Source organism: Zootoca vivipara, chromosome 6 (assembly GCF_963506605.1).
Source record: "Zootoca vivipara chromosome 6, rZooViv1.1, whole genome shotgun sequence".
Lineage (NCBI taxonomy): Eukaryota > Metazoa > Chordata > Lepidosauria > Squamata > Lacertidae > Zootoca > Zootoca vivipara.
Window position 1 is genome coordinate 45,999,852 of NC_083281.1, and position 15,549 is coordinate 46,015,400.

Here is a 15,549-nt window from a genome sequence, read left to right on the forward strand (position 1 = left end):
AAACCAGCAACTGATGTCTGAATGGTGCAGTTAGGTTTTTTAAAAAGTGTTGGCCCGGGTGTGTGCACGTGCGAGGGCATTTGATGCTCTGCTTCAGTCAGCAAATCGTCTTGGGCCAACAGTGATGGAAGTCAACATGCAATTCAACCCCAAACAAACAGACTAGAGATCAGAAACCAAGCCTGGACTCATGCTCATATGATAATGTGGCAAAAACATCCTCCAATCACTAATGAGATCTGGACCCAAAATGGATCGATCTTCTAGCTAGAAATTTCCAAGCATCCACTGCAAATCCCATCCACATATAAACAAAATCCATCTTCTGCCCAAAGAAAATGGTCCAATAACTAACAATTATGCTGCTACTTTCTTTTAAATTATTGGCTTTGGGTTTAAACACTAAACAGTTCCAAAACTGGGGGTTTGTTGTGTTTTTGTTGTGTAAGCCATCTTGGCTGTGAGTCCTGGAAGACCTGCTCCCTGCCTTGCAGGCTTTTACCCACCTGGTCTGGGAGGACAGAGCCCCGACTGACTGCAGCTCCGAAGTCCAGCTACAAAAACTGAGGCTGCAGAAGAAGCCAGAGACCCTCTTGGCCGTCTCTTATCGCAGACCCGGGTCATGACGCCTGAGCTTCCACAGCCACCACCCGCCATGAACCACCATTGGCAGGACTGGCAGCAACAGCAGCAGATACGTTCTATTATTAGGATATCTTCTTCTCTTCTTAATTATGCTGTGTTAAATGTGCATTTTATATTTGCCTTCCTTTAGTAATGTCTTCTTTCAAAATGTTTAATGTATTATTTTTGTTAACTTTGCTGCGTTAAATGTGCACTCTGTAGTTGACATCTCTCGTAAAGTTTTATTTTGAAACCTTTAAGATAGTATTTTAGTCTCCTGTTAATTATGTTGCTTTGAATGTATACTTTATACCTGACTTTCTTCAGTGATGTTTTATTCTGGATTATCGTATTTGATGTTCTAATGTAGACTGTAAACCACTTTGATATATATATATATATATATATATATATATATATATATATATATATATATCAGTATGAATAATAATAATAATAATAAACTACCTGGCTACAGGTGGAGGTGGGGGCAGACAGAAGAAAGTAAAATGAATGCAAAGGAGGTTGAATACTAAGAGAGTCTCTCTCCCCGCCCCTAAGCTTATAGATTGCTGAGGATCCAGGTTCTTTACCAACTTGGCTTAAGAAATAATTAAGATGACTTCACCACCCCAATTTCTTTGTTCTTGTATGTTACTGAAGTGTATGTCCCTTATTAAATAAATAAAAAATAAAAAAAGAAGTAGAAGGAAAAAGAATTAGGTACCTGGACTCTTTGGTGCCAGGACAGGCATCATCATCATCATCATTATTATTAAGCATGGTAGACATAGTTCTATCATAGAGGAATATTTTACTCACCACAAGTCTCCTTCTTCAATGGTTTTCTCATTTGGAGCGCCAGCATGTCCATAGTGCAGAATTGAGCTATTATGCCCACTGAAACAGCAAAAATAATGACACATATATGAATCAATAGTCTTAAACACAGAGAAAGGAAACATAATCCAATAGCAAGCATTTCTGCATATAGAGTAGCTCAGTCTTCCCCATACTACTCACGTAAAAACATGCTGATTCCCGGACCATCCGCGGGCCGGACTGAGAAGGCGATTGGGCCAGTTTGTTTGCCTATCCATGCTATATGGTCATGTATGAATCTAATAGGTATCTAAAGCCATTTTATTGGTTTTTTTATCTTATATAGTGGTACGTCTACTTACGAATAACTCTACTTACAAATGTTTCTACTTACGAATGGAGCTCCGTCCACCATCTTGGATGTGGTTTAGATAGGATTTTTTCTACTTACGAATTTTTAGATAGGGTTGCTTCTACTTACGAATTTTTCCTCCCAATGCATTCCTATGGGATTCGACTTACAATTTTTTTCGACTTACAAATGTGCGTTCTGAACGCATTAAATTCATAAGTAGAGGTACCACTGTATTTTGGAAATGTACATCCAGGTTTTTTTCCTTTAATTTTTTTTGGGGGGCCCCCAAGAGAGTGGGGCCCTAAGCTATAGCTTGCTTAGCTTATACGTAAATCCGGCACTGCATGCCTTTACACCACTTTCCTGTGCATAGGCCTGCTCCCTGGGTGTTCTTTTTTTGCAATGGGGTTAAATTTGATGCGAAGGGGGAAGGGAAATGAAAAACTGAGCTGCCTATGGAATGGGCTCTCCAGCACCTCCTCCTCTGCTTGGAAAACATTCCAACATTGCAAGGAACTTGGCTACTACCTGTGGAACATCTGCCCTTCCAGAGAGAGAGAGAGAGAGAGAGTTTCCTGCTGTGTTGGGAATTCTCTTTGCAGCACAAAGTGTCACCAGCAGCAGTACAAGTCAAATACATTGTCATATTTGGTCTCTCTCTCTCTTTACCTTTTTTGTGAAGCATACAATAAGGCTGGCTTTGACCAAAGGAGTCAGAAAAGTACTTTTGTTCTTACAACCCATGCAAAAGTGCTGAATCAGACGGAAGGCAGGAAGAGGGACCTGGGTGTTTGCCCCTCACTTATGAAGGTTCCTGTGATCCACACAGTGACCTAGTTTTGGTTCTTCTGGCTCCTTTTACTTCGTCTATTGATATTCCTTGAGGTCCAAACGTTAAGTTAAAAGGAGGGAACAAAAACTCACTCGGCTCTGCAGATTTTCTTGTTGCTATTCTCAGCTATAAGCTCTCTGTCCTTTTAAAGAAATGCTCAAATGATGTAAAAAGGCTCATTCAAAGCCCCAAACCGCACACCTCAAGATTTCTCACAGCGCCCACCTGGCCTCTCAACCTCAGCCGTCAGGTCACATCCAACCTTTTGAACCTAGAATCCAATTTGCTACTCGGTTCAAGAAGGAAACTTCAGCAATTTGGACAAAACCCAGAGGGGTGGTTCTATTCCGGCAGAATGGAGGACCCTCTGGCATGCAATTGCATGCAAACCGTGCGGCGTGAACGTTTTGTGGGCCAGATTCAACTTCGCCAGCTGATTTGAAAGAGTGGGTGCTGGCTCTTGAAACCTCCCGACAAAATGCGTCTTACTTCAAAGTGATTAGAGTGTGTGCAAAATGAGAGAATGAGCCACGAAAGATGTGGGATTGAGAAAACATTGCACCCCCCCACACCCCTTCCCACTTTCAAGCATAGATTTATATGAAGATGTTAGCTCTGGGTACTTATCACAGAAGAAAACAGCCAGGAACAATACTTAGTTTGCATATGCTGAAAAAAAGAGAAGTTGCAATCTGGAGGTGTAGGAGAGGAGTCCTCTTCAGTCATTCAAAAAAATTTGTGGGCTCAAACTGCTCAGAGATGTGAGGGTGGCAGCCCCTCTTTTTACACACACACACACACACACACACACACACACACACACACACCCTTTTAAGGAATGACAGCCTGGTTGTAAACATTCTCCCTTACTGCTGAGATCCGGCTGGAGTCTATTTTGTCTGTCTTTCTTCTTCTACCAGGGCTTTGGAATCAATTGCCCCTGTGCCTACTCTCTCGGCTTCCATTTGTGGAAGAACCAGAGAAAGTAGGATTCTTTCCAATGGCTTTAATATTCAGACTGGTGCGATATGTATGCAAATAGCTGGCCCGAAGAACAGCAGGCAATGCACACAGTTAATCCATGGATACACAGAGGCAGGTGATCCAATTACTCAAAGCTTGGACAACTGACCCAACTTGGACAACTGACCCAACACTGACACACCCCTTGCAATCCTATATAAATGAATGGGGTGGGCTCAGCTTAGTGAATCCAGCAGTTGCGACCTGCCTTGAGACCACTGGCGAGGAGGGGCAGGATATAAATCCTAGATAGAAAATAAACGAAATGGCATTTGGTTCAATGTGCTGTTTTGTGCTCATACACGTACGTTGTGTGTCACCTTGACATCTTTCTGATGGAGGGAGGTAGAAACGTATTTTAAATAAAGCATGCAATAAATATACACTAGTAAGGCAGTACACAAACAACAGTCTGAACTAGAGGCATAGACTGAATTATGTTCTTTTTGTGTGAAGAGAGTCCTGCTTATCTCTTTTACAGCTCATTAAAAGTACTGCAATTGACCTTTAGCATCTACCTATTGGGTTTTAAAATGCATCTTATTTATTAAAAAGGAGAATAATGACTTCTTACTGAATATGATACTAGGCGTCTTATCTTGATTAGGGATGCCTGCTGGGCTTAGGATAGTGTAACCAATATGGCAGATTTACAAATAAATAAATAAATAATTTAGAAAGTGCACAAAACAAAGCTTGAGAGTCACAGGAAACAGCCTCCCTCATATTGAGTCGGCATCTACCCTGATCAGAAGGAACTTCCCACAGTTTAAGGTTGGGGGGGGGTCTTTTCTGAAGAAGCCGGGGACTGGAGCTTCTGCAAGCAAAGCAGGTGAGTGATACAGGACTTGGATGCAGGAGAACCAGGAAGCTCGTTTGGAGCTCCTGGACGCACCACCCTCTCTTAGGGAGTTTTTGCAATCAACACAGCGAATGTAATTCTCTCGCTAATGTGCCTGATTTGATCTTTTGAATAATTCTGTTGTGGTGGGTCTAATGCAAAAACGAACCAACCCCCCCCCCCAAATAATTAATGCAAATCACATCTCTACCTATCTGGATTTATAATTTGAAATGAGCCGACACACTCACGTTGCTGAGCTAGTATGAGTTATTACTTAGTATGAAAGTTCAGGGCTCTCCTCTTGCCGGAGAGACCTCTCACAAATTAAAGTGAGATGGGAGGGGGGGACGAGGAGAGTGGAAAATATTCTTTGGTGAAAGATCACAAAGTGTGTGTGTGTGTGGGGGGGGTGTCAGTGATGTTTCCTTGGAGATGCATGGAATTCAAAAAGAAAGCCTTGCTCGTGAAAGCAGCCTCAGTTTCGCTTGACTCATAAGGTAGAAGCAAGACGAAGGTAAGAAACAATTGTAATCCACCCTGTGTTCTTGTTAAAGGAAGGGAGAAACATCTATAAGTAGCAAAATAAATTAAGTATGTTTGGAATTAAATCAAGAGCAAGATTAACCTTAAGGACATAATAATTGCATTGCTGGTTAAGACCCTAATGCTTGGCCAGGTCATCTCTCTGAATTCAACTGTGGCACACTGGTTTGGTTCAAACATAACACAGGCCAAGCCATGGTTTGTTTGGTAAAAGTGTGGTTTGTTTGACTGTCCAAAGCCAATCCAGCAGACTAACCAGCGTTTCTTTTCTGGAAACAAAAACTGGCATGAAGTTCTTGGCCCAAGCATAGGCAAACTCAGCCCTCCAGATGTTTTGGTACTACAACTCCAATCACCCCTGACCACTGGTCCTGTTAGCTAGGGATGATGGGAGTTGTAGTCCCAAAACTTCTGGAGGGCCGAGTTTGCCTATGCCTGTTCTTGACTCACAAACTATGGATTGCTTTGGTGATGCTTTGGTGCTATTGCTTGCTTAACCACGGTCTGTGTATCCCCAGACACTTATCAGGCTACAGGGACAACGCAAGATCAGTTGGGAAACAAACCAAGCTCACGAGGAACAAGCACCATGGTTTGTTTTGCTTGTATGTGAGATGATGTGCAGCTTATTTGACAAAACCTGGCTGTGTAGTGCTTTATTGTGTTTTTATATATGTTTTAAACTGCCTAGAGTGGTTGGAGCAACCCGCTTAGATGGGCGGGGTACAAATAATAAAATAATAATTATTCAAACAAAATGCTGATCTTCATCTTGTATGAAGATCAATCTTTCTTTCATATACATCTATATCTATATCTACAGTGGTACCTCGCTAGACGAATGCCCTGCTAGACTAATTTTTCACTAGACGAATGGGTTTTGCGATCGGAGGTTGCCTCGCAAGACAATTCGTTTTGTGAAAAATTCGTCTAGCGAATCGCGGTTTCCCATAGGAATGCATTGAAATTCAATTAATGCGTTCCTATGGGGAAAAAAATAATTCAATGCATTCCTATGGGATTCGCTAGACAAATTTTTCGCAAAACAAATTGACTCACAGAACGAATTAAATTCGTCTTGCGAGGCACCACTGTATATCTATATCTATACAGTGCTTTTTCCCCTAAAAAAATGTTTAGGGGTACTCTCATTTTTACTCCAGAAAACCACCATTTTATAGTTCAAATTGGGAAAAATAAATACAGTAAATGGACCAAAGTACAAAGATTCACAAAATGTTTAGGGGTATGCATACCCCTGCATCCCCCCCCCCCAGAAAAAACCCACTGTCTCTCTTTCTCAATAGCAGAAGTCAGCAGTGGATCAGCCTCACCCTGGCAAAAAAAACCAACAACTTCATGATCATGAAGCAAATTAATTTTATTGCTCCATGTGAGGATCAAATTAATTATATTTATTATTGCATTTGCATCCCACCTTTTCTCCAAGAAACTCACGGTGCTGGACATGATTGTCTCCCTCTCTATTTTTATCCTCACCATCACCCTTTGAGGGATCTTAGCTTAAGAAGGAGTGACTGGCTGAAGGTGAGATTGAACCCTGGTCTCCCAAGTCATAGTCCAACACTCTAACCACTATGCCACAATAGTTTTCTAATGACCTCTGGGTTATAATACTGATGTGCTGCTTGCTGCACTAATGCTCATGCTTTTTGCCCTGGTGTGGACATCACTTAGACAATTACTAATCAAGGATTAGGAAATGAAGAGAAAATTAAAAATGTCAGCCTGCATTACAAGCAGATTTCCAGGGGGAGAGTGGTGTAAATGGAATGGATGGCTGGCGATCCCGCCTGGCTGCATACAAAGCAGGGCTGTAACGCAGTTCAGCTAGAGTTTTAATTGCACAATTATCACAATATCAAATATTTTCGAACTGATTACATCAAGCAAAATAAAAAATAAATGATCTTTGTTTTTACTCAACTGTCCTTTGGGCACGCTGTGCTCTCCCCCCCCCCATGCGCTGGTTTTCTCGACAGTTAAAAAGGTATGGAATTCTAAAAGCAATTGCAAAAGCCTCAGATGCAAAAAAGGGCAATTTTGTAAAGATCTATAGACAGAGATGCACAGTCTCGCACTCCAAAGGTGGACAGCCAGGTGGTGGCGGTGTCACCTGTGTTACCTGTAGTCCTCCACGTGAATGTTAAACTACAATTGTTGGACTGAAGACCTAAAGAACTCTGGACCAATGACATGGAAGCCTGACTTTCCCTCCACTGCCTGGGATTAAGACCAACAAATGGAACCCAGATAGTCTTACTACAAAGTGATGGTCTATAGAAATGCTCTCTCTATCAGCTCTCTGTCCATTTGGTAGTGGGGACATCTAAGGCGTGTGTTTCTGGCACGGGGCAAACAGGACAGATGAGGGATTCTGCTGGTTTACTGCCTGCCTCACAGTCTCCCTGACTGAGCTGACAGAGCTGGTCTCAGAGGTGGTGTTGAGGACACCCAGGCTGCTGGTTATGGGGAATTCAACACCCCTGCCTAGGTGTTGGCTGGCTCTGGGTTGGCTGGCTCAGAACTTCATGGCTGCCATGAAAACCATGGGGCTGTCCCAACACGTCATCACTGGACCTTGTTTTCTCAACTGGGCAGGAAGAAAGTGCTCTGAACGAGGGGGATATTGACATCAGTCCCTTGTCGTGGTCAGATTGCTTCCTGCTGGGATTTAGGCTTTCAGCACCTTTCCTCCTCTGCAGAGGTGGAGGACCTATTAGCATGGTCTCCCCTGAGAGGCTGATGGCTTCAATGAGTTCCCAGACAGCTCTGGGGGATTCTCTGGCTGATATGACCAGTGCTCCTGTCAAAGCCTTGGCCGACCTCTGGAACATTTGAATGGCTCGGATCATTGATACGATCGCCCTAGAGTGCCCACTCCCCCTTTGTGGAGCCCACTTGACTCCCTCAAATGGAATAACTTGGCTTATTTTAGCACCAGCAAATCCAATGTGAGCTGGGTGGAGTGGGGAGAACCTGCCCGTCACTCATCTACACTAAGAGGATGCATTATATATATATATAATAAGTTAATCAATTAATCACAGTTTAAATATGTATGAAGGAACTTAAGTGCTGATGGCACCATCCAACCATCCATGCAGGTCTCTTTATTCTGCTGGGCTGTCAAGAGAGTCTTCTGAAAATCATATCGAACTTCCATTTCCTTCTTTCCAGAAATATTGATCAGCAAGACGTTATTTTTATTGAACCAACTTGGCGGTTTAATGATGGCAGTGCAGAGTTCCGCCGAGCTTTTTGCCAGGAAGTTGGAAAACCATGAAAAAGGCGGCCTGTCAAGAGCCAAGGTGCACAAGATGTCAGCCAACCCCAACCTGGTGCCCTCCAATTGTCTTGGCTTTCCACATCCACCAAGTCTAGCCAGTTAGCAACATGGAAGCGACCCCCCCCCCCCGATATCCTCACAGCTTAAAAGGCCACAGATTGTTTAATAAGCCTGGGAGAAGAGGAATTTTTTGCCTGGCGCCTAAAGATATGTAACGAAGGCGCCAGATGAACCTCCTTGGGGAGAGCATTCCACAAGCAGAAAATAACAACAACATGGGAACACAGCCAGAAGTTTTAGAGTAAAAGGGCGAAAGCCACGCAGAGCAAATTTCACTTATCCAGGGGCATCTCTTATCTGGACATGGCTTCTAACCTGAGGTGTTCTGTTCCTCCCCCCCCCCTTTCGCCACCCCACAAGTCTCTTTTTCAAAAGGTCAGGTTCATGCTTCTGATTAAATATTAGCAAGGAAGAAGCGACACCAGCAGAGCTGTGAACTCTGAGAGAAAGAGTGAAAAACGCTACATTAGTGGGCAAGATGAAGCTGTAACAAATAGGCTTACAGCAGGAGGAAAATCCTACAGTGAACATTAAGGCACCATGAAGCAGAACAAACCACTTCAAGTGTGACTCGGAGAGAGAATAGGCTTTGTCCAAAACGGTCCTCTCCCACACCTTTGCATGTGAGAGAGAGAGGGAGCGCAGTCAAAATGAGGAGAAAGTGGTTGTGGGGAAGTATAATTTTGTGTGTCCTGTTAGCACCTGACCCCTTTCAGTGAAGAGTGAACTTTATTAAATTAGAGTAAGGATGGTCTGCAGCCAAAGGGCAACCAAAATGGCCCAGGGGATGAATCACCTCCCCCATGAGAAAAGATTGCAGCATTTGAGGCGTTTTAGTTTAGAGAAAAGGGACCCAGGTGGCGCTGTGGGTTAAACCACTAAGCCTAGGGCTTGCTGATCAGAAGGTTGGCGGTTCGAATCCCTGTGACAGGGTGAGCTCCCGTTGCTTGGTCCCAGCTCCTGCCAACCTAGCAGTTCGAAAGCACACCAAAATGCAAGTAGATAAATAGGAACCGCTACAGCGGGAAGGTAAACGGTGTTTCCATGTGCTGCTCTGGTTTGCCAGAAGCGGCTTTGTCATGCTGGCTACATGACCTGGAAGCTGTACACCGGCTCCCTCGGCCAATAATGCGAGATGAGCGCGCAACCCCAGAGTCGGTCATGACTGGACCTAATGGTCAGGGGTCCCTTTACCTTTAGTTTAGAGAAAAGGTGAATAAGAGGCGACATGATAGAAGTTTACAAAATTACACGTGAATAGAGAAATGTTTTTCTCCCTGTCTCATAATGCTATAACTTGGGGGCATCCAATGAAGATGAACACCGGAAGATTCAAGACGGATAAAAGAAAGTTCTCTGTGCAGTATACATGGTTAAACTATGGAAGTCACCTCCACAGGAGGCAGCGATGGCCACCAACCTAGATGGCCTTAAAAGAGGATTAGGCAAATTCATAGCCATAATGGCTATGCTGACTCCACTGTCAGAGGCATTATGCCTCCGAGTAGCAGTTGCTGGAAAGCATAGGCAAAAATAAAAATAAAAAGCCATGGCTTGTTTGCTTGCCTGTGAGATGACACGTTGCTTGTTGAACTAAACCACGGTTAAGGTTATGTGTATACACAGTCGAAGCCAAATCAAATGCATCCACCGAGAAGACCCACATTTGATGCTATGGGCCTTACTTCACCCCTCAAGATGCATGCCAGCTTAGCCATGGGGCTTTCTTCCTAAAATATCTGTGGTTAAATAAGGCAGAGTTTATTGAATGCTTCTCAATGTCTTTCTGAAGTGACTTGAGCTTGACATTGATACTGATACAACTCAATGGGAAATGGACAATGAAGCCTGCGGCGACTTACCTGCCACAGATGCAGGTGTAGGAAGTGTGTCGCATGCCGCCGCGTTTGTAGCAGTAGTGCTGAAACAGGCTGCAAAACAAAGGAGACAGAAGTTAATCAATTGTTGAGGACCAAACAAAAAAAGCAACAAACAATGCAACATTGAAAGAATCAGGACTTATTTGTTCTCTGCTACCCAGCTCAGACATCAACCCATCATCCCATCTCCATTTTGAGCTCGCTATGTGCCTGCAGAAAATAGTAGAGAAACAACTAGAAGAGGAATTGCAAAGAAAGTCTATTTAAGCTCCAGCGGGAGCAAATCCATTCCCTAACCTTCAAAGTTTCCTTGTCACTGAAGCTAAACAATTAACAATTCAAGAGATGACCAAAAGCCGACCCCCCCCCCACCTTGCCGGTTGTTGCTTTGCTTTGGAAGCTAGACGAATTTAATTCATTCCACGGGTCTATTCTTATAACGAAAAATTCGCCTAGCGAATCCCATAGGAATGCATTGAATTTTTTTTTAAAAAAAATTGCCCATAGGAACGCATTAATTGAATTTCAATGCATTCCTATGGGAAACCGCAATTCGCTAGACGAATTTTTCATAAAACGAATTCGTCTAGCGAGGCAACCTCTGCTAGAAAAATCCTTTCTTTAAGCGAAAATTTCATCTTACAGGGCATTCGTTAAGCGAGGCACCACTGTAAGAAGCTCCCTCCTTCTCCCTCTTTTTGTTCCAAAACCCTGGAGGTTTCTTTGACCACAGGTGGGAGTGGGAGGAAAGGGGAAGTTGCAGGAGTCCATTGCAGGAAGAAATCTCTCTCTCTCAAAAGACTTCCCGAAGCAAAGAACTGCCCGTTTCTCCACCACAGTTGCTCTTCACGTGACGATAAAGGCAAGGCAACCAGCAGGAGGAGCTCTTCCGCCTCCCCAAGAGCTCCAGCATCCCCTACGTACGATGTGATGGATGCTCTGCCATCAGGCAAGGACAGATGCACCCAAAGTACAATTAATATAGGATTAACTGCTTTAAGAGTCAAGCACATATTAGAGCCCCTTTCAGTCTTGGTGAAATATACTCTAATTACAATCCAATTCCCTTTTAATACTGAAAGGATTGGGGGGGGAGGGGGGGAAGACCTCATTTGTTGTAATATTAAAATCATTTCATTAACAAGGAGTGATAATGGAACCCATTCAGATTTCAGAGACGTTTGCAAGCCTTTGGCAGCTGCTGCGACAAATGCAAGCTATTAGACGGACATTTAAGATATTGCTTCAGCTACACACCCGGCTAGATTTATCTAACCGCTTAATGAGACATTAGGATGGACAGTCCCAACACTATTATGCACATATCTAGGCGATGAATGTGCCACATTTCACAGGTTGCTGAACCTCACAAACGTTTTCGGGGGAAACTTGACAGGCATCCGCCCAGGATGTTATAGGCAAAGCATGCTGTGCTTCTGTTACAGGATCATAGCCTTGAACAGCCAGGTCCAAAAGGAGCACTGCTAAGATATCATTAATCAACAAAACTCTGCAATAGGAATGGAAAGAAAATGGAAACGCCACCAGCATGAAAGCAGGAACCGGAAACTACTAGATACCTTATTAATATTAATAACATCCATAATTAAAAAGTAGAAGCGCTTCAGATACGTCTCCTTAGCAACACAATGGAAGAAAAGTTCACCCTGGCTATATCTGATCAATAGCCAATGTGTGCTGAGGGCGACACCCCTTAGTACTTGAAGGTTATACTGATTAACTTTAAAGAAGGAGGGTCCGGTTTTTATACAGGCTCTGCCTACGATTCCTAATCATTTCCTTGGGAGAGGCAGGAGTTAGGAAAATGAAAGCATTTCATCAGTCTACCGGAGATATGGATTCCAAAAATAATAGTAATAATAATAAATCAAAGGAAGTTATCACGGTGAGGAGCCTGGCTCGGATAATGTGCTACAAGTGGAAACAGCTAGCTAAATTTAGAGCCCGGATCTTAAGAAAACTCAGGAGATCAATTTGGAGCAAGCGTGTCAACAAGTTAAGCTCTTAACAAGCATTTGGGTTGACAGTGCAATGCTTCAAAAGTGCGAGGCGCCACAAAGCTTTGGTGCATCATCCACAATGTTCTGAGGGACTGGGGTGTTCTGAAGTATTTTAGAAGCATGTTAAAATTAAGGGCATCTTACAGCACAAGGAACATTTGGCAACCTTGAACTTAAAAATATTAAAATCCGAATGATTTTTCCTGGTATTCTCATGTTGAACCAGCTCTGAAGACACAAGCTATAGTATGATGAGGAGACTTAATGTACCGGTATTTGCTTCTGAACAGCACACTTACAAGCACCCTCCTTTGTGGCCCAGTGGAAATCTAATGTCCTTGGATGGTCAGAATATTTGTTTGATGGTCGTTCTCCCATCTCATGTGAAAATCCTGTCCCTCTTACACCCTCGGAGCTCACCATGGCCTTTATTCGGGTGTTATAGAAGCGTAGGAGTTCCAGTTGTGAGGAGTGGGGCGTGGAGATGAGCATGCTGGCTGTTCATCTCCATCACCATCACCCTCTGGGAGCTGAAATGCAACTGCCTGGAGCAGAGAAATCTCTTGCCCTTCTGTGATGTCAAACCATGAAAAAATGAGGAGCAGCGAGGGAGCTTGCAAGAGCAGAGGTTGGCTCCTCATGTCACACAGTTACCCTCCAACTTGTGAAGCATGAGGCCAGCACAGTCATCTCAGTAAGCACCCCTCAGGCATGCAATTTCCACATTCCAGTAGGGCTCACATTGCAGCATTGGTCCTGCACTGATGTTAACAGCAGCCACTGTTCTGATATATCCAGGGCTTACATGACAGTGCCCAACCTCAACTACAAGCTTGAGCATGAATCCAACAATGGCTAGAACAAGCTGGATGCAGATTTAAGGCAGCTCTAAAAGAGGAAGAGAGGGGGATTTACACACAGGACAGAAAAATATGAGAGGGTGAAATGCAGGACTCAGCAACATGTTCCGCATAGCCCAGTTCATGTGTAACACTAAGCCATGGTTTGTTTTGCCTAAGTGTGGCTTTTCTTAACTTTTGGACCCAGCCAAGCAGACTAACCATGATTTCTTGTTAGCCTGTAAACCATGGCTTGCTTTAACTATGGTTTGGCATTATGTCCAAACCCAACAGCCTTGCTTAACCATGGTTTGTTTGACCAGCCCAAGCACTCCCCAAGCCAAGGAGGCCTGAGTGGCTGGGAGACAAACCACAAACTACAAACCACGGCTTAGCCAATGTCCCATCCACAATTTTATGTCTGTACTGGCCTACATGAAAGATGGTTAGCAATTACAGGGAAACTGTAGTTAAAGCAGCGATGGTACATAAACCTTCAAACCCAAGCAGTAGAAACCAATGCAATTTCCCCTTCTTTTCTACAAAACACACAGAAACTGGAGAGACGTCCTCTGAGAGACAAAGCTTAATTGGAAAACGGACAGGTGCCACAGGGTGGGGGTGGGGGTGGAACGGCAGCTCAGAGTTAATAAATTAAAAGGAAAACAAAAAGGAAAACACATCCCAGGGACATCTATCAAGGGTGATTTACGGACAACAAAACCAACTGATCGTTTAAGCTTAAGAGAGGGGAGAGGTGGGTGAGGCATAATTGGCATTTTAATTGTATAATAGAGGATTGTAAATCATCTTCCCTAGTCGAACAGCAAGATCCCCCAACACCACAGATAGCATCACTTGATGGATCCTCCCATCAGATCAGCCTTTGCCAACTTGGTTCCCTCCATATGTTTTGGCTGATGGGGGCTCTAGTCCAATACAGCTGGAGGTCACTTAGGTTGCCAAAGGCTGCAGTGACAATTTCTCTCGTCCATCCAGGTGGGTATATTCCAAACTAGAGTGTTTAGTAAAGTGGGTGTACTGTCTGCCAATGTGTGGGGTGCTAAAATGAACCGCAGCAGGAGTGTGTCTCCAAATATAATGGTCATCTTGTTGGCTTGCATGAAAAACTGGGTTTAGCGGGCATCCATTCCCCCCCTTCCCCCCAAAACCCCAGATGGGTGGGTAAACAAGTGCATTGCCTACATACTGGGATGGAACATGAGCAGAAGACAGTATAAAACAGGTTGGCCTTTAAGCAGAAGGGAAGCTGGAATCCTTGCTACTTGACATCATTTATCCGGGTACCAAAAAGGGAAACCGTGGGTGGAAATTGGTCTTGGCTGTACAGTGGTACCTCGACTTACTAACGACTTGACAACCGAATTTTTTTACTTACGAATGGGGCAAATGGCCGCACGCTTACGAATTTCTCGACATCCGAACGGAAACCGTGGCGGTTTTAGATAGGGTTTTTTCGACTTATGAATTTTTAGATGGGGTTGCTTCGACTTAGGGATTTTTCCGTTTCCAATGCATTCCTATGGGAAATTGTGTTTCCAAGACTCCTAGAAGGTGCCTTCGGAACGGATTAAATTCGTAAGTCGAGGCACCACTGTATGCTCCAAATGCACAGCCAATTTAAGCTGCAAGGAAGAATCTCCTGTCTTGGTTTAAGCAGGGGCACTGGCGGAGGAACGGGGGGGGCGGGGGGGAGCGCACCGCCCCTGGCACCATCGGGGAGGGGGGTACCCTCGTGACCACCACCCCCAGACACGCGCCACACATCCACACACTGTGCTGGGTGCCACACCTCCAGAACACATACCACACCCCCGCGGGCGGCATGCCACGCCCCCGGGACCCACGTCAGCCACGCCCCCGCCTGCTCTCCGCCCCTCGGTGCCGGAGCATGCAGCTTCGCCACTGAGCAGGGGTAGCCTACGGGTTTCATAATGGTGAGTGTGTCAGACTAAGACCTGAGAGACCAGGGTTTGAATCTCTACTTAGCCATGAAGCTGCTCTCTGGGTGACCTTGGCCAATCACTGTCTCTCAGCTTAACCTACCCGGTACCTCACAGGGTTGTTGTGAGGATTAAATGAGGAGGAGAATCATGCTGGCTAACTGTGGCTTGAACGATCAATGGGAGAGTCAGAAATCTTCTTCTGAGGAGGAAGACCTATGATCCTTTAAGTTGCGAGGGAGAATCGGCTCTCTGAGGACATGGTTCATCTGAGTCCCTTCCCCCACCCCTTCAAGACATTTTTTCCATAGGTTTCTGCTTGTTATATAGCGATGACACAGAACCACAAGTAGCTACTAGCACAACGCCACAATTTCACACTCAATTTAATATGAAATAAGAGTGAGACGACACCAAAAGGACTTAAGACTC

At 44.3% G+C, this 15,549-nt stretch overlaps 1 protein-coding gene across 1 annotated transcript in view; it reads right to left on the reverse strand.

Moving 5' to 3' along the window:
* PEPD (peptidase D) overlaps positions 1 to 15,549 on the reverse strand; it is a 130,187-nt gene that overhangs the window by 25,924 nt on the left and 88,714 nt on the right. Inside the window, exons 10-11 of the mRNA XM_035120425.2 lie at positions 10,276 to 10,344; positions 1,447 to 1,524 (exon numbers count right to left, since the gene is read on the reverse strand). Coding sequence (XP_034976316.1) covers positions 1,447 to 1,524; positions 10,276 to 10,344 — 147 coding nt within the window. The remainder of the gene's footprint in view (positions 1 to 1,446; positions 1,525 to 10,275; positions 10,345 to 15,549) is intronic.